Here is a 24,884-nt window from a genome sequence, read left to right as displayed (position 1 = left end):
ATTTTCAGACCGCCGTCATGTAGCTGGAATATTGCTGAGTGAGGCGTTAGAACAACAAACAAACAAACAAACAATCGAGTCTGGACCAGGCAAACCAGTGTATGGGTGGCGTTGGGTGGGTGTACTTAGTACACTGCATGGGAGATAATACCCCAACCACCTACTCTATATCCGCGTATATGAGTGAAAAGTTTTATTCCAGAGCATAGTAATGGATCTGTACCAGAGTTCCAATTCAGTAAATATGATGAGTCAAGGTTTTATAACCTCCTCAGTTACAATATACGCACACCTGTGCATGCGCGGCGCTTTTCTTTGATCTTTTTGATTCTGGTTACATTGTTCAACATAATGCCATTATTGACGTTTGATGAAGGTTAGAACACATGTGAAAGTCTTGCCGAATGATTCTTTTGTTTTCTCTTCCCCACCGACCCAAAATATATATATTTTAGTTTTATGCACCATGGGCGCAACTAGGGTAATTCTAAGTGGTAGCAAATCTAATTGTACGAGCCCCCCCCCCACCCCCCCACCCCACACACAAGAACTTTTTAGAAAGTAGAAGCTCTTGGACGCTACGTCCAGCGTTTTAAGACCGTTTATGTTAGATTTTATTTGCGACAAATAATTCGTATTTTTTTAATTATAAATTTGTAAGACATATACGTGTTTTACCAACACTTTTGCGACTTTCATTCAAGAAACATCTATGACAAGTGAAATTTGAACATTAAAACGAATCGATAATATTACTTTTATGTATTTTTACATGTTCATTCGTACTTTGTGATAGTTTTATTTATTTTTTCATATTTTAACGCGAGCCGACCTATCATCACAAAGAAAATAATAACGTCAGTATTACTATTCAAACTTCTGGCCAACCCTGACTTATAAAAGATTGTACAGAGGTTCAGATTTGAAACTTCAATCTGACTGGCGATTCTTTTCAAATTCATGCTTGTTTCTATCAAAATTATATATCTTCAGAGCCTTAGCGTCAGTCTTTGGTTACCGTGAAAGGGGCTGCTAGAGAGACAGAAAAAGGGGGGGGGGCTGGGAATAGGGAGGAGGTGTTAAATAGCAGGATCGCCTCTTCCAGGGTAATTGGAGATGAAAGATACTCGTCGTTTATTGTCATTCAGTCTCTGTATCTCATTAGCTATTTGTTGATTCATGTCACCTCACACCGCAAACACTCCTCCCTGTCCCCCCTCCCGCGGTGCCTGCTGGAATCAACAAGTGGCCATGTGAGGTGGTACCGGGCGAAATGGTGAGTTGGCTCAGATTACATCAGTGCCTGTGTAATTAGTTAAGGATTCATTGCTAATACACTGGCTATGGTACGGATGAGTGGAGTCAGCTCGGAATGTAAATAAACAGGTAAACAACAATCGGCGAAGGTCAGTGACCCTTAGATATATTGGAACTCATTTATGATACTAAATATATCTAAATATTTCTGTGTAACAATGTATAATCGTAGAAAATCCACCCTAAAATGAAAGTTTTCCCAAACTATACAATGTTGTAATGTTATCTTTTTAAAGCACTTCGTGCTTTATGATGTTTTTAGTATTTTGAGAAAGTTTTTTTTACAAAGTGATTCGATTATCTCTTGACATGTGTTTTGTAACGGCTTCATGACAATAGTTGTTTTTAGCTTTAATTCCTTCCTCTTCATCTTTGCATCTTGATGACTCCTTAGCACACAGCGTTCTTGTAACCAACTTTTCACTGGAAAGTATCATCATCATCATCATCACCATCATCATCGTCATGCCGGGAGGATCTATAATACGGAGCGTGTTCAGATGACTTGTGGTGTGAACATGTTTGAAAGCAAATCGGTTAAATTGTCTTTTAATATATAATGTAAAGGAAACCATACAATATCTCTGTACTGTTAACTTGGTTAACTTGGGGTCTGGGGATTGGTCGTATCCCAGTTCTGGTCGCTACAGACGTCTGTTGTAGGACCTAGAGCGTACAGGTTTTTTTTTACTGTACTATCACAACCCGGCAATACGGTATATATAAAAATTATGCAAAATAACGTACATATCATTTTTGTTGTTCAGGTATGAAGTTTTGTTTTTTAAAATATCAAATAATCTGTGCTACTTTATAAATGTTTGCAACACAGAATAACTTATAATCAATTACTATCATTTCCTTTGTCGTTTTTTTTAACGCGTCTGTTTTCTCCAACAATGACTGGTGTCGTTTTCGCTAGCAGTGTCCGACAGCACTACCGTTTTGCTTGTTGTTTAACGCAGCGCTCAGCAAAAGTCCAGCAATGTGACGGCGGTCTGTAAATAATCGAGTCTGGACAAGACAATCCAGTGATTGACATGATGAGCATCGACCCACGCAGTTGGGATACGATGACATGTATCAACCAAGTCAGCGAGACTGACCACACATCGCCTATTACAGGACAATAACAAGGTTCCCGTCTTCAAAGGCTTACATGTGCACAAACAAAGTTTTTTTTAACCATGAGGCACCACGATCGTCGCCGAACAGCGCGGAGGGTACCAGGTAGCTCAGCTACATTCTATACAGCGAGAACCTTGTTCACTAACCTAAAATGTATACAGTACTGAATGATAAGTCCTATAGTCCGGCGCCATGACTGTGGAATATATATATTTTTAGAAATGTTTTTATTAAAAGCCTAGGCAATCCTAGATCAAACTAACCAAGTCTAGTTTGCTTGATTCCATATGAAAATAGCAGAAGAGTATTAACGTTCTTTCGAAGAAAAGAAAGAAAGAATTAGTCTAGATAAGTACGTGAATATAAGAGGACAGTATATCTATGGACACCAGTCTTTTGCAGGAACAGCTTGTTCTTAATATTTATGTAATATAGGAATTATGATTTAAACTAATACTCATTGTTTGAGACAGAACCCGGCCGGAGTCATTCGTGACCAACTCGGTGTTTTTTCCGGGACAAGCCCGTTACGGAAAGGGGCGAGTGGTGACGAATGGTCCGGAGTTGAACCGTGTCGTGATTACTCAAGCCTTGCCTAAAGACTATACCATGGATATCTATGGCCCCTAGTGACAAGATCCAAGTCCTTGGCAAGTCTAGATAAGCCGGCCTACAAGGACTGAGGGCGTCAGTCTTTTCATGGGTCAACTTTTTCTTATCATTTGTATAATCTAGGAAATATGAATTAAAATAATAATTTACTTATATACATGTGCAAGTCTATACATACGCCCCTACTGGAAAGATCCCCAATAAATAAAAGCGTTGACCATACGTGAAGAAGTATCAATTAAGCTCTTCCCAGCGATAGCCCGTTCGCCCGAGAGTGTAACGAAGGTGTCACGCGCTGTGGAGGAGCTTGGGCAAGTATAAACAAAGGGAAGTAACTCTAACCAGCTAAGTACTTATTGCAAAATATTTCAACAGTCGCGGTTAATCGCGTGTATTTACATGTTTTGCTGTGTCAGGGATTTTAACTGGATTGCACGAATACAACTGAACAGTTGTTAGAGTAAGGTAAGAAACAATTGCGTGGTGTCAGACGAGAAATACATTCGAAACCTAGTTTTGATAATAGTTTCTCGTCCGATAATCAAGAGAGCTCCACAAAGGAATAACATTACTTTCCTGCTTCTGGACTGAACTATACCTCGCTTGTTTTGATCATAACCGGTGTTTAGCCCAGAAACTCCCTATGGATAATATAAGTAAGTGGCGTTCATTAATATTACTGATGATTGCAGTTGTGGTTCTAGAGCTAAGTGTCGAGATGTACTTCTCTAACCAAATTAATCAATTGACTTCCTTAAGTGATTCTATTGTGTCATCTTATTGCCATGCTTGTACTAGCTTCAGAAAGACTCCAGCAATGTATTAATTCCAATGTACTAAATGTAAGCCGTAATGTATAGTATGTGCATGGTCAATGACTAAAAGATTTGTTAATGTTATTCTATAATTTAATTCATGTTATTTATGTATATTAAATGTAATATTCTTCAACCACATTAAGGGCAGTGAAGTAGTCTGCAGCTGATAGCCGCTATGGGGTATGTAGGGTCATGTCTTGATTGCCGGACTCAAGCGCAGCTCTCGTCTATGTAGTCTTTATAGTGGTTGAAGTAATCGCTTGACATGCCAAAAACCATGTTTGATTTTTCCCGCATGGGTATAATATGTGAAGCCCATTCTGTGAAGCCCATTCAGTTGTCATTGTACCTCAATGATGTGGGACGTTTTTCTAAACACCAGTCACCGGATTGTCTGGTTCACACTCTGGTTTTGTTTGCTACCAATGCCAAATGAGGTACATTGGGAAGACAAATACCATATGCTTCAACATTATAAACTCATATTGGATCTATGCTGCAAAGTTAGCAGACTTACGGACTTACTCAGTCACTGAAAAACAGATGCCACGAAAAGCAAACTCATCTTATTTTACTTTTTTTTCAGCGGAAGTCTATATTGACGACACAATGTCACGAGAACGTGACAAACTTCTTACCCAGAGTCCTCTTCTGACCAAATGGAAGTTGGAGACCACTACAGGTTTGTCTCTTGCTAATATGTAAAATGATATTATTCTTCATGTTAGAACTGACATTCACTTTGTGTGAGTTCATTGCAGTATGAACCTTCATAGAGTGAGGACCAAACTGTATGAACGTCGGACTTTGCAGCTAATTTAAGCATTTTTCTAATATTTGAGGGGGCAAGGGTGGCCCAGTCGTCTAAGGCGCCTCGATTCGGTGGGCAGAGTTGCGTCCCTTGGGCATGCCAGAAACCTGTGATTGTGGTTTCGAATCCCAGTTCGCCCCGATTATGTTTCTAGGTTTGTCAGCACCATACCCATTCTCTTGGGTTTCACCGAAGTGGTAAACGTCTGAGACCTGCATCACTTCGGGCTTTCCTCCCACATTAAGCATATAAGTTATAACTGGAATAATGTTAAAAGCGGAGTTAAACCCAACTCACTCACTCATTCTAATATTTGAACTTACACCCAAACTAATTTTAATAGAAGATGTTCATAAAAATGCTCATACTTTGATTTTCATGTAAAGTTCTCAAAATCTGCCTTTTTCACTCATTTCAGCTATATTTGGTGTATTTGACATCAGAAGTACAAAACTTTCAACATTGAAGATAGAAAAGGCTACTATTAGCTGTAAAACCTATCTGATAATTTTCATACCAATATTTCCAACAGCCGTTTAAGTATTGTTAAAAGCGGCATTAAACCAAAGTCACTCACTCATCCAATATTAAATTTTTATGCAACTTAAAATTTGACGTTTCCAGTTGGCCAAAAGGGGCCCTGATCTTCCAACCCCCTTTCAGGACATTGTGGAATAATTCATGAAACATTCAGGCATTCACCAACATGTGGCTAGGTTGCTCTGATTAAATGCTAGGTTACCGAGTGTGATACAGGACCAACCATGTAATACCCTGGGGGTGGCCCATGGCGATATTTGCTAATATATTGGCAAGTGAACAATCCCAATTAGCACCCCTTCCGATTGATCAATGTACACAAGACTTAATTATTCTTGTATAATACGTGTGATATATGTATCCTTAGTTTATTTCTTTACAGAGACTTAGTACCAGTGTGACAAATACAATTAGAACGCAATAGTAAAAGTTGATCTCCATTTTTAAAAACAAACATCAAGGTGTTTTTTAGATATTATCAATTTGTTTATTGAAACTGTATTGGGAGAAACATTGAATGGGTATTTCTATACTTTCTTTACCATCATCATTTCTATTAGAAATGTAGTTTAAAAAATATCAAGTTCTTGTCACCAGAATAATATCTTTAGTACATTTACAGTTAAATGTTGAAAAGTAGAAGAAAAACACTTGATTTTGAGAAAAGCCAGCCGACCCTCCATCATGTTAAAGTCATTTGCGATCCTGTTATCTTTCTCACCTGTGACTGGTTGTCTCCATCACCTAGTCAAAGCATGTAATGTAACCATCGTCTGTCTGTTGAAGGTTTGAGAGGGGGACTTGGAGGGTCAAGTCTGCTCTCAACATCCAAGGCTGGCGAGGCAGGACGTAAGCGGAAAGGCAATGATTCCTCCGATGTTGATAATAAAAAGACAAAAGACACATCATTCTCTACCCAGAGTTCTCTCCTGAGCACAGAGCTGAGCCAGAAATTGACACTATCCTCCACCTTGACTGGTGGCAGTTTATTGTCCGGCAGTGGCCTACTGACCGGTGGACTTTTATCAAGTTCGTTACCGAAGACACTATTATTGCCATCTTTAAGAACAAAAGACGACCATAGTGAAAAATCGAGCCAAAACTCGCATGAAAAAAAACAGAAGAAAGTGAAATCAGCACGTGGCGATGCACCTCCAAAGAAACGGTCAGTTGAGGTCAAGGATGCCTTAAGGAAAGGAGAGAAGGCATCCAAGTTGTCCAAGGTGGCCAAACTGCCCAAGGAGAAGAAGTCGAAGGAGCCAGGGTTTAACTACAAGGCCTATGAGACAAGCTACCCTGATTACAATTTTGCGGGGATGTATGCTGGGGAAAGTTTTGAAGTGCCGAACTTCATGCCGCCAGACAAGGATGTCCGAGTCAGTAAACACCTGGTGACGGCGCCACTCTGCGATGTGAATGGTTTGAAGGTGAGTGATTGATCACCATCATTAGAATGGACCGTTGTCGTAGAAATTATAAAATATAACTGTCATTAACTTTGATACAGGCTCATTATAACTCATTATCATTCACGTTTTGTCAGCCAACCAGTTTATGTTCAGAATGAGGTCAAGAATTTTAGTTTCAGCATGTTAAGCAAAACAAGTTTTGATCATTTCTACAATTTGATGTACCTGTCATGAAGGAAAAATATATTTTGAATATGTAATGCATCAAGAATTTAAGTCTGCGACTTAAGCCACTTGTCTGAATCCTAGGTCTTGTAAAAATGTCCTCTTGTATAGTAACATCAGTTTATGCCTATAGGATAAAATTTAAACCTACAGAAAATATCAGCAAAATTCATGCTCAGTCTGGGGCGGTTGGTTAGCCTAGTGGTTAAAGCGTCCACTCGTCATGCCGAAGATCCGGGTTCGATTCCCGACATGGGTACAATGTGTGAAGCCCATTTCTGGTGTCCCCCGCCGTGATATTGCTGGAATATTGCTAAAAGTGGCGTAAAACCATACTCACTCACTCACTCACTCACTCACTCACTCACTCACTCACTCACTCACTCACTCATGCTCAGTCTGGTGAACACCAAAGGTTTTGTCATTGACCAATCTAATTTTCACCTGGCAAGCTATTTGATAATCATCCTGATGGTTATGATCAAGGCGCTAATGATAACTGACTAGTTTGATCATTGTCTTCTTAAAATTGATGTTTATGTTCAAATAGGCATCGTAAGTAATGAAGCTAATAAGATTTGATCTTGCCGAAGCCATTTATGTTTCTCATGTTAAACATACACTCTATCATTTTTGTCAATATGCTTGATACTACTTATTATATAATACTAATGATTTTTTGATGAATATTATTTTTCAGCATGCATTTATCAATGCTGTCAGTGCATCCCTTATCTGCGCACCCAACTTCAAGGATTCAAAGGATAAAGCCAGAATAGATCTCATTGCCATGTCAGAAAAGGTCACGACCTATGACCCTGAGTTTCTTCTGAAGGTAAGGTCAAGGTCTTAAGTTTTAACTTGAACACTTCTCACATGCTGTAAATGTATTGAAGACAGCTATAAGCATGTCGATGCACCCTTGGTGTTTGGCTTCTCACTTTAATCATTCCTAAGTTCATTCAAGTTTTATTCGCTGGGAAATATTTGTATGCCTTTTGTTATTTGATTTTCAGGTGGCCTTACACACAAGGAAAGGCTTGAACATCCGAACTACAGCCAACTTCTTGCTGGCTCTGGCTGCGAATGTCAAGTTGTGTCGGCCATACATGAGAAAGTATTTCTCTGCTTCCATCAACCTGCCCTCCGACTGGATTGAAGTGGCGGAAATCTACCAGGTCAGGATGATTTTACTGTCTTCTGTGTGTCTATTTCTTGTTAGACCGCCTCCTCCGTGGTCTAGTGGTAGAGCGGAAGGTCCGAGGTTTCGATCCCCGCCTGCGTCATACCAAAAGACGTTAAAGGATCTTACTTGTTGTTACCCTGTCTGGCGCTCGGCATTAAGGGGCTAAAACAAGGACTGGTTGGCTCGGAGTCAGTATACTGTGTCTGAGTGGGGTATTCAAGTTAAACTGCGGCATGGTATCTGAGTGGGTTAGCAGTATGAATCGGCATCAGTCCGGGCTAGTACAAGCGCGCGCACACACACTCACGCACGCACGCACGCACGCACGCACGCACGCACGCACACACGCACACACACATCGGAATGAAATAAGAGCAGATTTCCAGCATGGGTATGACTTATATGATGTATGTATATATATCACTGGTAAATACAAAATAAAGAAATACCCCCAAAATTTTTTATCATTGTAGGCAGCAAATCTCATCTTTTTTGTTAAAAATTATTAAACTTTCAGGTGATAATTTGAATTTTAAAATTTCTGACTGCAAAATAGAAGTCATTTTTTATATCTGACAACTTTTCTCATTAATCTCAGGCGTTTCACGATGACAGTCTGACATTCGGGGCACTGCCTGCAACCTTGAGACGAGTAATGGTGGGAAAGTTTCCAGATTTCGACAAATACCAGCTTGGTAAGTCGTCCATTCCACCACCATCAGTCATTCATCTTCGTTCTCAGTACTGTCATTCTGGCGTATCACCACCATCAGCGCATGAAGGAGCTGTGTGGCTGAAACTGTGTCTGTGCAACTGTAAATATTATCCGGTCACATGACAGTCAGATCTTTTTCTGCAATACGATACCTCGCTGCATGAAGATCTGAGAACACCTCCATACAGCATCAAGGCTTCTAACATCTGGGTCATTCGTCCCCCTATCGATGAATCTGATATGCGAAAATATGACAAATAATCAGACTGTGCATATGACTTCAAGTACTTCAGTCAAAGAATCCCTCAGGAATGATTTTTTTATTTACAGATCTTGCAACTAAAAATATATCCTAGATAAAGTTAAATGTGTTCAATCGTACTATATTAATACCGTTAGTCCCTATGTGTTTTAAATCACATCTGGAATATATATGACATGGGAGAAATATACGTGAATCATAATGCAACGTGTCGACAATTCTTTTAGCTATGCCTGTTTGTACTTAGACAGAACCTAGTCACAAAAAATGGCCAAGAGAGGGGCACGAGTGGCTATTCGGCTTGTTCCGGAATAACCTGAGTTGGTCCCGAATGACCTTTGGGTTGAAACCAGCATATCTGATTTTACAAATTGCAGTACCACATGGCATCCTTAACAGTTTAGTGTCCTTTTGTGTACTGACGTTCATTAGTACACATTGTTCTTTCTTTACAGGGGTGGTCGGGTAGCCGAGTGGGTAAGGCGTTATCTCGTCACGCCGAAGACACGGGTTCGATTCCCGACTTGGGTACAATGTGTGAAGCCCATTTCTGGTGTCGCCTGCCGTGATATTGCTGGAATATTGCTAAAAGCGGCGTAAAACCATACTCACTCACTCCATCTTTCTTTACATATGACATATTTTGTTTGCGAGTTGTTCATAGGTATTGTTTTGTATTTTGAATTCATTATTTGTTTGTCAATATAATGACCTTTATTTGTAACATTCAGTCTTTATTCATAACATTTGACTATTACTTTAGTGCTTTATGTTATGTTATGTATTTTTTAACCCGAACGGCTGCTTATACACTTAAAAACATTTCACAGCAAAGTATAACAAGGATTCATCAAAGAAGAAGAAGAAGAAGAAGGGAGGATATGAAGGTGGACGAGGGAGAGGAAGAGGAAGAGGAAGAGGCAGAGGCAGAGGAAGAGGTGGTATGATGCGACCGGGAACGGTGGGTCAGAAACGCACCTTCTTCGACAGTGACAGCGAAGAGTCTGACAGCGATGATGACAACAAGAAACCACGGAGACAGGTAAGTTCATGGGTTGAATACATACTGTTACCATGGTAACTCATTAACATTAAGTACCATTCATAAGAGAACCCTTCAGCTGTGAAATTGTCGGGGAAGACAGTGTCATGGAGAAGAATATGAAAGGGAAGATTGATGCGCCTGGTCTTGCGAAGTGTAGGGGAAGTATGTGTGCTACAGTGGTCTAGAGCGCCACATTATATCATGCTTTTTTTTCAAGTTTTTGAAGCAGTGATTTACTCCCATTATGAGGTCTCAGAATAATACCTGACTTTACATAGTGAAAAGTATCTAGAACCTGTGCCACATGGACTTAACTCTGACATCAAACTCACGCAGGACATGAAACCGGCCACAGAAATTGGCACTAGTCCTGTAGCCCTTACCAAACTGCCCGATAGTTGAGATGTCATAAGGACTAGTAGACATTTGGCATTTTTAAGGGATTTGTGGTACATTATCAATTATCACTGTGAAACCATAATTTGCATACAGGAAAACATTGTAAATTTCAGTGCATTGCAGTATTTTTCAGTATTTGTTTGTTATTTTCAATAGGATTCCAAACTAAGAGCCCTAAATTGGGAAAAGATTTGCTGTTGACATTACATTCAATATTGTGAAAATAAGCATTATGGCCTCTACCTCTTTATTGGTCCTACTATCAGTGGAATATTATCTGAACCGACCAAGCCATCATGTTACAGGGATGTAAAATCTCCGCGGAAATGCGGAAAAATCGTGTGTTTTTAAAACAGTAGTCCTCGGAAAAATCTGTCTTCCGCGTAAATATATAATCAAAGATTTTTAAAAAATTCTCCAAAAAATATTGTGTTTCCGGGACAACCGTTGCGGATTTCCAGTTTTCAATCAGAGCATCATATACCCCTTTACTATTATTCATGACACAATATCGTCGGATCATAGGTTTTTGGACATCATAGAAACATGAATTGGGAACATCTTAATTCCAATTTGGGAAATTTTACTGACATATGCTGCCAACTTGGGGCCAAATACCGGCCGCTGAGCAGATGTAAATTAATCCCATTTGTCTTATTTATTAAATTGCGTCAAATAACCTTTTTCTTTAGTTTTCCATGATCTACTTGTGTCTTTCACTCTGTAATGTATCGTATCCTGATTCTGTGTATTGTGTGTACATGTAGATTTAATTTTCAAATAAGACAGATTGTGTTTTTACTGATCTTGTTTAATTTCTTCAAGAAGAGGATGACAGACCGCTGGTTATTGCTCTGTTTCAGCTGAGTGATGTAAATTACGATGAGGAGAGTGACACCGAGGAAACATTGGAGCAGAAGACGTTTTCCCTAAAACAACTGATCCGAAAGTTGCATATCAAGGAGCCTGTGGAGCACGTCATGTGTCTCATTGGCAAGAAGTGAGTGTTCATAATGGGAAGTGTTGATAATGGGGTAATGTAAGAGTGGATAGCAGGGTAGTGTAAGTGTGGATAGCAGGGTAGTGTATGTGTGGATAATTAGGTAGTATAAGTATTGATAGTGGGTAGTGTACGTGTAGATAGTGGGGTAGTGTAAGTGTGGATAGTGGGGTAGTGTAAGTGTGGATAGTGGGCAGTGTAAATGTAGATAGTGGGGTAGTGTAAATGTGGATAATTAGGTAGTATAAGTATTGATATTGGGTAGTGTAAGTGTGGATAGTGGGGTAGTGTAAGTGTGGATAGTGGGGTAGTGTAAGTGTTGATAGTGGGGTAGTGTAAGTATTGAGAGTGGGTAGTGATAGTGTGGATAGTGGGGTAGTGTAGGTGTGGATAGTGGGGTAGTGTAATTATTGATAGTGGGTAGTGTAAGTGTCAATAGTGGGGTAGTGTAAGTATTGATAGTGGGTAATGTGTCAATAGTGGGGTAGTGTAAGTATTGATAGTGGGTAGTGTAAGTGTGGATAGTGGGGTAGTTTAAGTGTCAATAGTGGGGTAGTGTAAGTATTGATAGTGGGTAGTGTAAGTGTCAATAGTGGGGTAGTATAAGTATTGATAGTGGGTAGTGTAAGTATTGATAGTGGGTAGTGTTAGTGTGGATAGTGGGGTTGTCTAAGTGTTGATACTTAGTATCATCTGCATTTTTGTCCAGGTACCCTTCCACGCTAGAAGAGTTTTATGCGAGCCGTCTTCCCGGGACTTGGGAGGAGGAGAGGTCAGGCAAGAGGATGAAGCTTCCCGTGCCGGAGACGTGGGAAACACAGGTGTCGATGAAGGGGAACAAGGCCGCTGTCTGGGAGGAGCTGATTGGTTGGTTAATGCTTCATTCACAGATCCTAATCACCAGTGTCCGAAAAATGTATAGCAAGGGGGAACTCTTTTTGAATTCAAGTATCCTGCAGATGAATATTTGCTAGGAGTTTATTATCTTTTAAGATTGAATAAACCAGTTTTTAAAACAATTGTATGTGTAATTTCGATTTTTATTTCTTTTATTGAAACTGTTTAAAAGAATAATGATATGGTTTTAGAGAACCTTTTCAAGAAATGTATTATTCACTTTTGTTTCTTGTTTCCCCAGATCACAAGAAGCTGCCGTTCATGGCGATGTTGAGGAACTTGAGAAACCTGATCAAAGCTGGCATCTCCCCCAAACATCACAACAGCATTCTGTCCAGGCTGACCAATGAGGTGCGTTCCCCACACACATTGCTTCCCTTCTTAGCATGGCAGGTGCTGTGTTGGTACACCGAGATTTCACCTCACAAAGCTATGACTTCATATGAACTTTCCAAATTCTTTCAACAAGGGTGTACGTTTTATGCATTCCTTGTTACTGTTCATAGTGGGGCGGTCGGATAGCCTACTGGTTGACCCAGGTTCAATTCCCGACATGGGTGCAATGTGTGATGCCCATTTCTGGTGTCCCTGCTGTGATATTGCTGGAATATTGCTAAAAGTGGCATAAAACCAAACTCACTCACTCAATCACTGCTGTTCATAGTTGATGCTGCTTTCATGTAGCAGTGGTCTAAATTAAGAATGTAAGTCTAATGTTAAAGATTTAACATCTTTGTTACTGTTTATAACAGTGATAAAGAAGTCTCAACCTGACACTTGTAAAGCTCACTGAAACACTGTTTGAGTTATTGTATCAGTTTCATGGATTTGCTTTTATTTGAACCTCGATGACAAAACAGTTTGTCAGTTCCTTTTTACATTCGCAGCATGACAATCAAATTCTTTTGTTGTCATCTGTGATTTTACGAGTTAGTTAAGATTGTGTGTAATCCTTGTATTCTCACCATTCTCGTATTACAGCGCCAAGTCATCAACAGCAAGCAGTTCCCATTCCGTTTCTTTTCAGCGTATGAAGTGCTCACACAGTTGGAGAAGGACTATGAGAAAAATCGTAAGTCTCCACATCCCTCCAATTTGTGTCTCAAGCACATACTGAGGTCCTGATATTGGAATAAAGTGTTTCCCAAAACTATATTTGTAACATTGAAGCAGCTCACCCCAAGCACTATACACAGGATAAAGACTGCTCTGGTTCCTGACATGTCTTCATCTATTATTATACCCTGCCACGTTTGAAGAGGGATATAGGAATAGGTATGGGTGCTGTCCGTCCGTCCGTCCATCCGTCATGTTTCGTTTGTAGAGTAGAACTCAAAAACTATGAAAGATGTCTTAACCAAACTTGTCACATGGATAGATCTAGTGGTCACTGTGCCTATTGATAGTTTTGGATTTTTGAAAAATTTATTTATCGAGTTTCCATGGCAACGACTTTGACTTAGCCTGAAAATGGCGGTAGTGCTCGTTTCTGGAGTGGATCTTGGAAAATGTACAATAATTCTTGCCTTGTACACAACTATCAAGTCATATTGGCAGGGGATATGAGTATTTCATGCGTTTTGATTATTTCAGAAAAAGACATTATACAGGAAGCTGAGAGCAATGCTACGGCATCAGGAGTAACTCGGGGTCGGGGCAGAGGTCGTGGAGGCAGAGGTCGGGGAGCAAAGGACAAGTGGTGGATAACCAAGAAAGACAAAAAGAAGCAGCAAGGCACGAGGTCAGTGTCAGGACCACTGTCATTGTCTAGGGACCAGTCATTTATTATAGGGGTGGGTAGGTCAGAGGGAGTCGGGGAGGGCCACCAAAAAATATGACAGTCTCTAGGGGAGGGTCATGAAAAATAGTACACATATGTGAAGAGGGTCAAGATAAAATGTGCATTTTATAACAAAATATAAAGTATGTTTGCATTTTGTATTTTCAGGAAGGGTCATGAAAAATATGTACAAGGACATGGGGAGGGTCATTCAGAAATATGCCAAACATTAGGGGAGGGTAATTACCATGACATAGTTGTGGTGTTGTTCGTCAGGACATAAATCTTACACCTGAACATGACAGAGAATACATTTGAGACCTTGAGATGGTTGGGAACTTGATGGAGTGACTGATGTACTTGCAGTGAGGTTGCCTATGACCAGAACCTGATCGTGCGGTACCGCAAGGCCCTGGACACAGCCGTGAAGATCGCCACGGTCTACAACGTTCAGCCCATCAGAGGCAGGACCATCATCTTCTGTGACATTGGCGACGAGATGAAAATACCGTGCACTGCAGCGAGAGGACTTGGCAAGCCGAGAATGGTAAACACTAATAACATAATAATAATAATATGAATCATAATCATCATTCCCGTCGGCATGTTTGCAGATAAACATGTATTGTTGTCAGCATCAGGTATCATTTCTTGTCAAGGGTCACTTGATTCTGTGATACAATCTCGCATGAATTATAAAAAAAAAATACTGAAAAATTATTCTTGTCATGTGTTGCGAATATCAATTTTCCCAGATACATTCAGTCAATTTCCGAGAGAAATTCATAATATTTGTAGATAGTATTTTGATGTCCAAGTAAAAGTGCTGAAATGACATGCTCCAAAATCAGCTTCCAAAACAAACTGTTTTGGGGGCGTGATCTAAAGCTATCAGTGCAGCAGTGACAACTGTTTTCATTGGTTGATAGGTTTGGCGCGTTAGTCTATCTTGTGATTCTCAGCCATTACATATATACTGTTTCTGCTATTTCTGTTATTCCTGCAAAATTAACAACATTGCATACCTTGTACGTGTTTGGAATAACCTTTGAATAATGATGATAACAATTAACAATCCGTAACTAGCGTTTTATTACTATGTTGGTCGTGACAGATTTTTTATTTTGGGGGATGATTTCCCCTTTCGTTTTTTAATCGTCTGTTCACTTTTTCAAATTTAATTTTGTGAATAAATATGCTCTAAAGTATTAAGATCTGCAAAGCTTCTATATTAACTTCACTTGCCCTTTACATTGGTTTGTATTGATGTTTACATGCTGTGGTGTTGACAGTTACGTTACACAATTTCTATGCATAGTTGCCAAGATAACAAAAGATATTGCCAGTTACTAACATTTCTTTCATTTAAATTATTAAATTATTAAATTATGTAATAATGGCAATATTTTCTTTATGATGTCAAGAATATCTTATATGATTTACATGATAGCAACTTTCTCTTACATGCAACCAATATATTTTACAATCATAGAAAAGTAATTTTCTTTCATGATATCATTTTCTTTTGTTCATGTTCATGATGTCAACAGCTTCTATTGACCATCCGTGGTACGATGCCCATGATATCAATCACTTGATTGTCTGGTCCAGCCTCGATTATTTACAGACCACTGTCATATAGCTGGAATATTACTGAGTCAGCGTTAAACAACAAACCTACCAACCAACTGTCTACTCTCATGGTAACATCACCATTGTGTTGTGTTTAGATGGACGAGGTGGCTGTTCTGCTGGGCCTGATGTGCAAGCACTCCTGTGAGGAGAGTATGTTGGTCGTCTACAACGACACCCACTACGCCAGCATCGACATCGCTAAGGGCACAATCCTGGACAATATGGGCACTGTACTTAATTCTCCCATATCTGAGGTAGGTGTTGCTTTCAATGAATGCTCTTTCCATGCTGAAGTATAGGAAGACCAGAATGTACCGATTTCATCAACTATCTTTGTATGAGGTATACATGTAGGACTCAGATCTATGGCGGGACTTAATCCTTGGCAGATTCTCATTGTTATATGATGTCATGATTGCAATAATGTCTTATCCATGAATGGACAATCAGTTCAATTGTAATATGATGTCATATGAGATGACATCACGACTCCTTGCCTATGATGACGTCAAGTTTATATTACCGATAAAAACAGCGAAAAGTCAAGGAAACAATGGAGCTGGAAACCTTTGAAAATGAATGTTTTTTCTTATAGCGGCTTCAAGCTGGAAGAGGAAGAAACCAGTATCAAAAGACCCTAATGCCAAATAATATCAAACATTTTAAGAATTCAAGAAGTTCCACATGTAAAGGCACTGAATCTGAAGTTGGGAAGCGTAAACATTTTCAGGATTTTATTAACTCCAGCTGAGAGGATGGTGCAGAAGATGATTATTTCTACGTTGAAATTTCGGGGATTGTTTGTAAGAAAAGTATCGATATGCAATCTCTGCACTGATGATTCTGTTCCAAAGGGGATATGATGAAAAATAGAACATAGAAATCACAACATTGACCATCTAAAGACTGTCACTATATAGGAATCTATATGATGTTTAGCGCCATAGAAATTGCCTATTATTAATATTATTTTATCATCTGCCATAGATCTTAGAGTTTACGCCAAAATCTGCCTCATTCATGGAATCTGGCATAGATGTGAGATTCAGCCATGGATCAGAGTCCTCCCATGGATCTGAGACCTACATAATATAAATATATATACAATAGGTATTGAAGATATGACACAATTATATGGAGGTATAAATGTCAAAAGTCAAGAATGGAAATAAAAATGAAATGTGCGGCAGACTTTATGATGATGTTCCTGAGAACCAAAACTATTATTATTTTTAGCCTCAAATTGGTCAAGCCTTAGGTTTAGATTGATCATGCCTTAGGCTCAGATTGGTCATGCCTTAGGTTTAGATTGGTCATGCCTTAGGTTTAGATTGGTCATGCCTTAGGTTCAGATTAGGTTCCACACTGTACTTTGGTTCTGTGACAACCTGTGTGTGCCATGCTGGTAAGAGATGTTTGTGTTCCTCAGATGAGTGGTAGACACCCGCTGACGAAGGGGCTGCCATTCCAGGTGCTGGTGGAGGTGCTTCGAGACAGAATACAGGTGAGCTTGACATGAGAACATCGAGTTGTCAGATCGTCAGATTCCATCCTTGTATAGAAAATAATGAAGACAAATAATGAAGACAAATAGTGAAGACAAATATCCAGGCTTTATTTTTAACACCGAAATCGTTTTAAAAAATCAAGAGAATATTGAATGGAAGTTTGCTTTGGTTTCTCACTCGCTCACTGGCTCGCTCACTCATTCACTCACTCACTCACCCACCCACCCACCCACCCACTCACTCACTCACTCACTCACTCACTCACTCACTCACTCACTCCTAGTCAGTTTATTATGCTTATTCATTCATTCGACCACCTCCATTATCTAGTGGATAGAGCATCTGCACGGGGAGTGGAAGATTGGTGGTTGAAGCCCTGGCCGCATCATACCAAAATACCTTAAAAGATGATACTTGTTGTTTCCCTGTCTGGTGCTCAGCTAAGGGGACGAAACAAGGACTGGTGGTTGGCTCGGAGTAATGCTGTGCCTAAGTGGGGTATCCATGTTTAACTATAGCATGGTATCTCAGTGGGCTAGCAATAGTACAAACAGCCTTGCCACGCACATATATGCATGTCGCTATGAAAGTACATAACCTTGAACCACTTAATGGCATGGAAGTCCAATATCATGTCATGTATCTCTTTCAGGTGGACAATCTGATCATCTTGAGTGGTGGCGTTGACCCGACTTCTGACAAAGGTCAAGTGATGTCAGACTTCCTGAAGATGTATCGGCAGGTGGTCAACCGGAACCTGCTTTACTGCAGTGTGTCATTCGCAGGGAGAAACACCGGGTAAGATTATTAAGTAGTTGCTGTGTATAGGATAAAAAACACCTCCAAGGTTTTGATTGAAAATGTAAAACTGCAATTGAGCTCAAGGTTTTACATTTTCAACTAAGACCTTGGAGGCGTGTTTTATTCAACTTAAAAATGCAAGTAATGCCAGAAAAAACAACCCTTGGTATAAAAGGAATTCGGTCAAAGCGTGCAAGAGTAAAACAGTGTGCAGCATGGACTAGCTGGAGTCATGACACGTAAAATTGAACATCTTCTCATCACCTGCCCCAGTAGCTTAGTGGGAAAACAGTGGGCTACAAAACTTAACACGATGTGTGAGGTTGCAGGTGTGATTCACGTCATGGCATTTAATTTTTTTTTTAAATTGTGACTTTTAACCAATCAAAAATGAATATTGTGTTCATATCAAGAGGCCAGTTTGTAAAATGTCAAGTGGAAAACCTGGGTATGACACTTGAAATGTAAAACCTCAAAGCAGGTTTAGAAGTTACCCTTTTTAAAACCTAGGTTTAGAAGATGAGCTTGTTACCAGGTTTACCAGAGGTTGTCAGGAACGTAATGCAATATAGGGTAACGCGGTGATAGGTTTGTAAGTGTGTTTCACCTCTCCATTCTGGGTTATATTAGGTCTCCAGCAACCTTTGCTTGTTGTATGAGTTGACTAAGTGGATTGGGTGGTCACTGACGTGGTCGGTTGCGTGTCATCATCCCCGTTTGGCGTGAGCCGTAGCTCCTATCAAGCTGTGGCTCATATCAATCACTGGATTGTTTGGTTCAGACTGGATTTTAGGGCTTCTGTGATATAGCTGGAATATTGCTGACTGTTGTTTTTCAACAACAAACAAACAGAAAACAAATCTCATTATACTGGAAAGGGAGGTGCATATATCTACTGCCATCCAATTTAGATGTCCAATGGTGTCTAATGTTTCTTTTGATCAAACAGTTAAATTACGTATCATGGCCACATTTTTAGTCAGAGAAAAATTAAGTTCCTATATTTTCTCGCACACAGGTTGTCAAATGTAAGATATACTAACTCTCTTGAAGGACACTTTTAACATGCTTCAGGTGGACTGACGGTTTCCTTATATGCTCTCTATAATAACATTTCCAGAAATCAGAAATGCAAATGCTTTAGAATTCTCAGACGCAACTGTGTAATGCCATTGTATTTATCAATTATTAATAATACCATTGTCGCTGAAGGTGTAGCAAATTTGTGAAAGTAAGATGAAACTAAAAGGAAGCATATATATAAATATGTTTTAGTAGGAAAGTGTTCTGTACCTTACCTAATTGTTCAAGCTCAGTCAAAGATCAAGGTTCTTTTGTGTATTGTCAGAAAACCCATTGGAGAGTTGTCCCCCTATATCTCCTGTGTTCGTACACCTGGTATTCATCACTCAAATTTGATTTCAGGTTTGCTCAGAACATCAAACCAGAGCATGACAATGACATCTACATCACCGGCTTCAGCGACCAGATTCTCAGGTACCCTTAGCAACAAAAATTAAGATTAAAATGATTTGAAAATTATATGAAAATTTGGAATGAATTACAGATGTTTATTTGATAACCATGTGTCTCTTAATAACCATGTCATAAGCTTTATTTGTTACTAGGGCTTGAGTGAGAAATAATTAGTCTATATTTTACAATTTTTTGGTCCTTAAAATGTAATTATCTTCACAAAAACTTCTGATCACAGATTCATTGCTGAACGTGGAGATGGAGGTCAGCTACTCCATGTTGAGAACATCGACGAGGCGTTCAAGCTGAAGTCTGTGGTGGTGACTGCCCTTGAGAAGGTCGACAAGGGGCAGGTCAAGGTCACTCCAGAGAGGGTGCTGCCAATCTCAGCCCAGATGCCCAGGTAGGTAGTGTGGAATGGACGTTTAAGCCATAGAATACAACAGATAAGTCTAGACGGCCTTGCCTTGTGTGTGTGCTCGTGCATGCATGCATGTGTTTTTATAGTGAGATTTCATGCCGCAGTTTAACATAGATCCCCGACTCCACCCACAGAATAGGTCTTCAGCACTCCATGTTTGCCGATAAGGGCAACTATGCTTGTCGTAAGAGGCTACTAACGGGATCGGGTGGTCAGGCTTCGCTGACTTGGTTGATGCATATCATCGTATCCCAATTGTGTTGATCGATGTTCATGATGTCAACCACTGTATTGTCTGGTCCTGACTCAATTATTTACAGACCACCGTCATATAGCTGGAAATTTGCTGAGTGTGGTGTTCAACAACTAACAAAAACAGGACACTCACTCCGAGCCAAGCAATCATTCACGGGGCTAGGAATCAAACCACTGACCGTCCACTCTCTGGGCAGATCATCTGTCCACTACACCAAGGCAGTCCCTCACATATAAGGGAAAAGGAGATGTCAATACATCTTAGGTTTTAACAAGGACAACCATGTCAACGAGATACGAAATTACAGCTAAAGAATGTTGATATATTACAGATGGCGAACAGCTAGGGTGTTCATCTCATCAACGTTCCGGGACATGCATGGGGAACGTGACCTCCTGACCCGATTTGTGTTCCCCGAGCTGCGGGAGCGTGGCCGGAAACACTTCATCAACGTGTACGAGGTGGATCTCAGGTGGGGCGTCACGGAGGAACAGACCAAGCTCAACAGGTAGGCCAGCAATTATGTATTTGTATTTTTTTTTTAAGTGTCTGATTTAATTTGACATATGGTTTGCAGTTTTACGTTAACATATATTACAATTTTCTACTCTGTTTGAAGCTCAGTCGAGATATACTGAGAAGGAGTCCATGCAGTACGTCAAATATAACCCTACTCACACTAATTATTTCTTTGTTGTGCATTGTAACAAAACAATGTACTTAGCTTTTGCTTATTTAACAAAAAATATTTTGTTTATTTGTGTTTTTATATTGATGTTAATGTCATGTTCACAAAATTATTTTACGTACAATGTAGAAATTTATTGGTATCGAAACCCCTCATCAGCAGCCTTGTGCAGCATCCACTGATACTGAGAAGTGGTAACCATGGTAACAAAGTCAGATCAACCGATCGATTCTGTTTTATTTAAAGATAACTGCAATGTTCATTTTCAGAACCTTGGACCTGTGTCTTCAGGAGCTGACCAAATGTCAGTTCTTCCTCGGTATCCTTGGCAACCGATATGGTTGGGTTCCAGACAAGTATGAGGTGCCGGACACTGCCGAGTTTGACTGGGTCCGTAACTACCCGCCTGGAGCATCTGTAACAGAACTGGAGATGCACTCAGCGGCATTGTCCCAGCCGAACAAGGTCCGCGAGAGATCCTTCTTTTACATCAGAGACAGCACGTTTGAAAGGTTGGTGTTGGAAACTTTTCGAATTTATTTTTTTTAAGACTAGCGGAAGCTTTATTTCACTAGTCCTCAGACTTTATAGCTTGTCCTGCTTGAACGAGACAAAATTGTTTTCAGTTTTATTCAGTTTCAATTTCTAGCAAACTCAACTGATTCAAAATTGTAACCATCAAATTCTACTAGTCAGTGAAGACTTCCATCATTGTTACTAGTCCTCAGCACAATTTAGTAGTCTTGGACTTGCAGACTAGAGTGAATTTTGAAAGCTGGTTGGTGATGTGTTTCATCTGTTCATATGTCAGATAACAATAGGGATGCACATGTTTAATTAGCTACAAAAAGCGAGATGTAGCACTTCTGTGCGTTATTCATTGCAGTAGAGTTGATGTGTATGTGATCCCAGTATTCAATCAGTAAATAAAGATAAATAAAGACTCATAGAAAATTACCATGTTCGACGTAATAAGCGCCCAGGGCGCTCGCAAAATTAGAAATAGAGGGCTCTGATTAGAATATTATTTTGGTGGAAAAAAACAAGAGTTGAAAGATTTCGTGGTTTCTGCTGACAGCCTGAAATTTTTTGTATACGACAGATATATTTTTCCAGAATTTAACTGCCCATAATTAAGGGTTCATATAGCACACGAGTACATTGATCAATCGGAAGGGGTGCTAATTGGGATTGTTCACTAGCCAATATATTAGCAAATATCGCCTTGGGTGCTTATTAGAGCGTGGCGCTTATTATGTCGAATACGGTACTCATAGTGTTTTTTTTATATAGGTTTTACTAATAATTTCAGGCATATTTTTATGCAAGAACTTAAAATAAATTTCGTTATGGTGAATATTTTACAAATATGTTACAAATATGCAGGTCCCTGGTCTCTACAATTACTCTTTGCTTCCAGAGATGTCCCTAAGGAGTTTGTAACTGATTTCACCACTGAGACCGAGAGCAGCAGAGAGAGACTGGCGCGCCTGAAGACTCGTGTCCGAGCAAGTGGTCTGGAGGTTTACGATGGGTAAGTCAGCAAGTGGAGTCATTTGTTAATAAAGATATCAATGGAGAAGGCTCGTGAAATCATGCCTCCTATCTCTACATTTAGATCTATCCTGTAACAAATTCTATAAAATTTTGACATTTTGGGGAGGATTTGATAATGATGACATACGAAATTCACTCATTGAAGGAATAAAGTCACAACAGATGAATTCTGATGTGATTTTCTTCATACACAACTGCCTCAATGTATTAAACTTGAAGGGTTCTAATGGCCATTTATAACCCTCATAACTGATTCATACTGGTGGGATAAAAATGAAAATGAAAATTCAGAAAAATTAATTTTTAAATATAACTCATGCATCAATTGGTAAATATCTGGCCATTTGAAAATCATGAAGATCATTTTATCCATCCCTGCTTTGTGACTGATATTGCAGTTTGAGTACTTAATGTAATTGGGTACTTAATGTAAATGGGTACTTAACGTAAATGGGTACTTAACGTAAATGGGTACTTAACGTAAATGGGTACTTAATGTAATTGGGTACTTAACGTAAATGGGTACTTAACGCAAATGGGTACTTAATGTAAATGGGTACTTAATGTAAATGGGTACTTAATGTAAATGGGTACTTAATGTAAATGGGTACTTATCGTAAATGGGTACTTAATGTAATTGGGTACTTAACGTAAATGGGTACTTAACGCAAATGGGTACTTAATGTAAATGGGTACTTAATGTAAATGGGTACTTAATGTAAATGGGTACTTAATGTAAATGGGTACTTAATGTAAATGGGTACTTAATGTAAATGGGTTTCCTGTGGACAGTTATCCCTGTACCTGGGGGGGCTCTGTGGACCAGAAGCCCATCACCAGCGGACTTAACGAGTTCGGGATGCGAGTTCTCAACAACTTGTGGGCTGCCATTCAAAACCAGTACCCAGATGAGGTAAGCAGGAAGTGGCTGCTGGAACGGTTGGAAATACTTGCTACTGGTGGCATTGTAAAAACATTATGTTATTCAAACACAAATGTGAGATTCTATTTATCTTCAAAAAACTTGTTCAGTTTGTTAACACTAATAACCAGTGAATTGAGTGTAAAAAGTACAGATAAATAGCTTCCGAGGCAAGAGATTAGTGATGTCATTTGATTGTGATGTCATGGTAACTGGTCATGTAACAATTGTCTGCAAAGCAATGTGAGGCAATTTTATTGGTGCAATATCTCCATATCTCCCAAGAGATATTGCTTAATCTCACCTATGCGATATCACCTGTGGAAGCCAGATTTGGATGAGATTGTATACAATCACAGAATGATATGTACATATACATTGCATCAAACTATATTTTCAGATACTGGCATGAATATGATACTTTCGTATTCTTATTGATATTGTATAACAAGAAACTGAGGAAAGTAGAACGGTTTATGATTGTATCTCCCAGGAGGCCATGCTTGATGAGGACACACACATTGCCAAGCTGCATCGAGCGTTTGTCAACAGCCGCCAGGCCCAGTTCATTGGTCGGAAGGCCCTAATCAAGGATTGTATCAACAAGATAGTGGAGATACAGTCGGGTATCATCACACTGGCTGGAAAACCAGGTTCAGGGAAAACATCCCTCGTGGTATGCTCATTTTCAAATATATGATTATTTTAACATTTACACATTTGTAAAACATTTACAGTTTTCCATGGGGATTTTGAGAAAAAGAAGAAGAATTGTTCCTCTTTTGAAGAACTAGTATTTGGTGTTTTTCAATGTCATGTGTTAAGTCTCTCCGACTAGATGCTAATCAACGTTCCATGATAGAATGTAATGTAACATTTTAATTTTGCTTTTACATTTACAATGATTAATGTAAGTACATTCTCGTCCCAGGCCTCCCTTGTTCACTCCTACATCGAGTCCAAGTTCTGTGACAGCGCCTCCACTGTCCTGGTGCACATGGTTGGTGCCGCGCCCGGCTCACAGAACATCATGGCCACCGTTAAGCGCCTGTGTCACGAGATCAACCGACTGTTTGGTCTGCAGTCGGAGATACCGGAAGACTTCAAGTGAGTACCATTTGCTGCTGAAATTATATAAATTTGAGATAAATTCACCTTTCAGAACATACACTTGTTAAAGGTGCATATTCTAGAGCACATATGCCTTTACTGATTGAAATATATCTTGTCGAGTTGCGAAGTATATCAATTAATTGATCAACATGCACCAGGCCTCATGCATTGGTGAAGTTACTGTTGAAGTCTGAAGAGTATTGTTTGTTCTAGGGACCTTGTGGTGAAGTTATTGTTGAAGTCTAAAGAGTATTGTTTGTTCCAGGAACCTGGTGGTGATGTTATTGTTGACGTCTGTAAGAGTATTGTTTGTTCTAGGGACCTGGTGGTGAAGTTACTGTTGAAGTCTGTAAGAGTATTGTT

At 39.6% G+C, this 24,884-nt stretch overlaps 1 protein-coding gene across 1 annotated transcript in view; it reads left to right on the top strand.

The window, feature by feature from the left end:
* The first annotated feature begins 3,436 nt into the window (after window positions 1–3,436).
* The window catches only part of LOC139452254 (telomerase protein component 1-like), a 68,386-nt gene continuing 46,938 nt past the window's right edge, over window positions 3,437–24,884 (top strand). The window contains exons 1-24 of the mRNA XM_071233651.1: window positions 3,437–3,522; window positions 4,462–4,557; window positions 6,013–6,653; window positions 7,561–7,695; window positions 7,877–8,038; window positions 8,645–8,741; window positions 9,854–10,065; window positions 11,331–11,467; window positions 12,177–12,334; window positions 12,606–12,715; window positions 13,346–13,436; window positions 13,958–14,105; window positions 14,511–14,691; window positions 15,875–16,033; window positions 17,209–17,283; window positions 17,940–18,085; window positions 19,514–19,585; window positions 19,803–19,967; window positions 20,573–20,749; window positions 21,199–21,441; window positions 22,350–22,463; window positions 23,279–23,399; window positions 23,902–24,084; window positions 24,340–24,515. Of these exons, the coding sequence (XP_071089752.1) occupies window positions 4,485–4,557; window positions 6,013–6,653; window positions 7,561–7,695; window positions 7,877–8,038; window positions 8,645–8,741; window positions 9,854–10,065; window positions 11,331–11,467; window positions 12,177–12,334; window positions 12,606–12,715; window positions 13,346–13,436; window positions 13,958–14,105; window positions 14,511–14,691; window positions 15,875–16,033; window positions 17,209–17,283; window positions 17,940–18,085; window positions 19,514–19,585; window positions 19,803–19,967; window positions 20,573–20,749; window positions 21,199–21,441; window positions 22,350–22,463; window positions 23,279–23,399; window positions 23,902–24,084; window positions 24,340–24,515 (3,776 nt within the window). The 5' untranslated portion in view covers window positions 3,437–3,522; window positions 4,462–4,484. The remainder of the gene's footprint in view (window positions 3,523–4,461; window positions 4,558–6,012; window positions 6,654–7,560; window positions 7,696–7,876; window positions 8,039–8,644; window positions 8,742–9,853; window positions 10,066–11,330; window positions 11,468–12,176; window positions 12,335–12,605; window positions 12,716–13,345; window positions 13,437–13,957; window positions 14,106–14,510; window positions 14,692–15,874; window positions 16,034–17,208; window positions 17,284–17,939; window positions 18,086–19,513; window positions 19,586–19,802; window positions 19,968–20,572; window positions 20,750–21,198; window positions 21,442–22,349; window positions 22,464–23,278; window positions 23,400–23,901; window positions 24,085–24,339; window positions 24,516–24,884) is intronic.

This window comes from Haliotis cracherodii, unplaced genomic scaffold (assembly GCF_022045235.1).
Source record: "Haliotis cracherodii isolate W230 unplaced genomic scaffold, xgHalCrac1.p SCAF_9, whole genome shotgun sequence".
Taxonomy (NCBI): domain Eukaryota; kingdom Metazoa; phylum Mollusca; class Gastropoda; order Lepetellida; family Haliotidae; genus Haliotis; species Haliotis cracherodii.
Note: the sequence above shows the minus strand (reverse complement) of the source record. Positions and strands in the feature narration are given on the sequence as shown.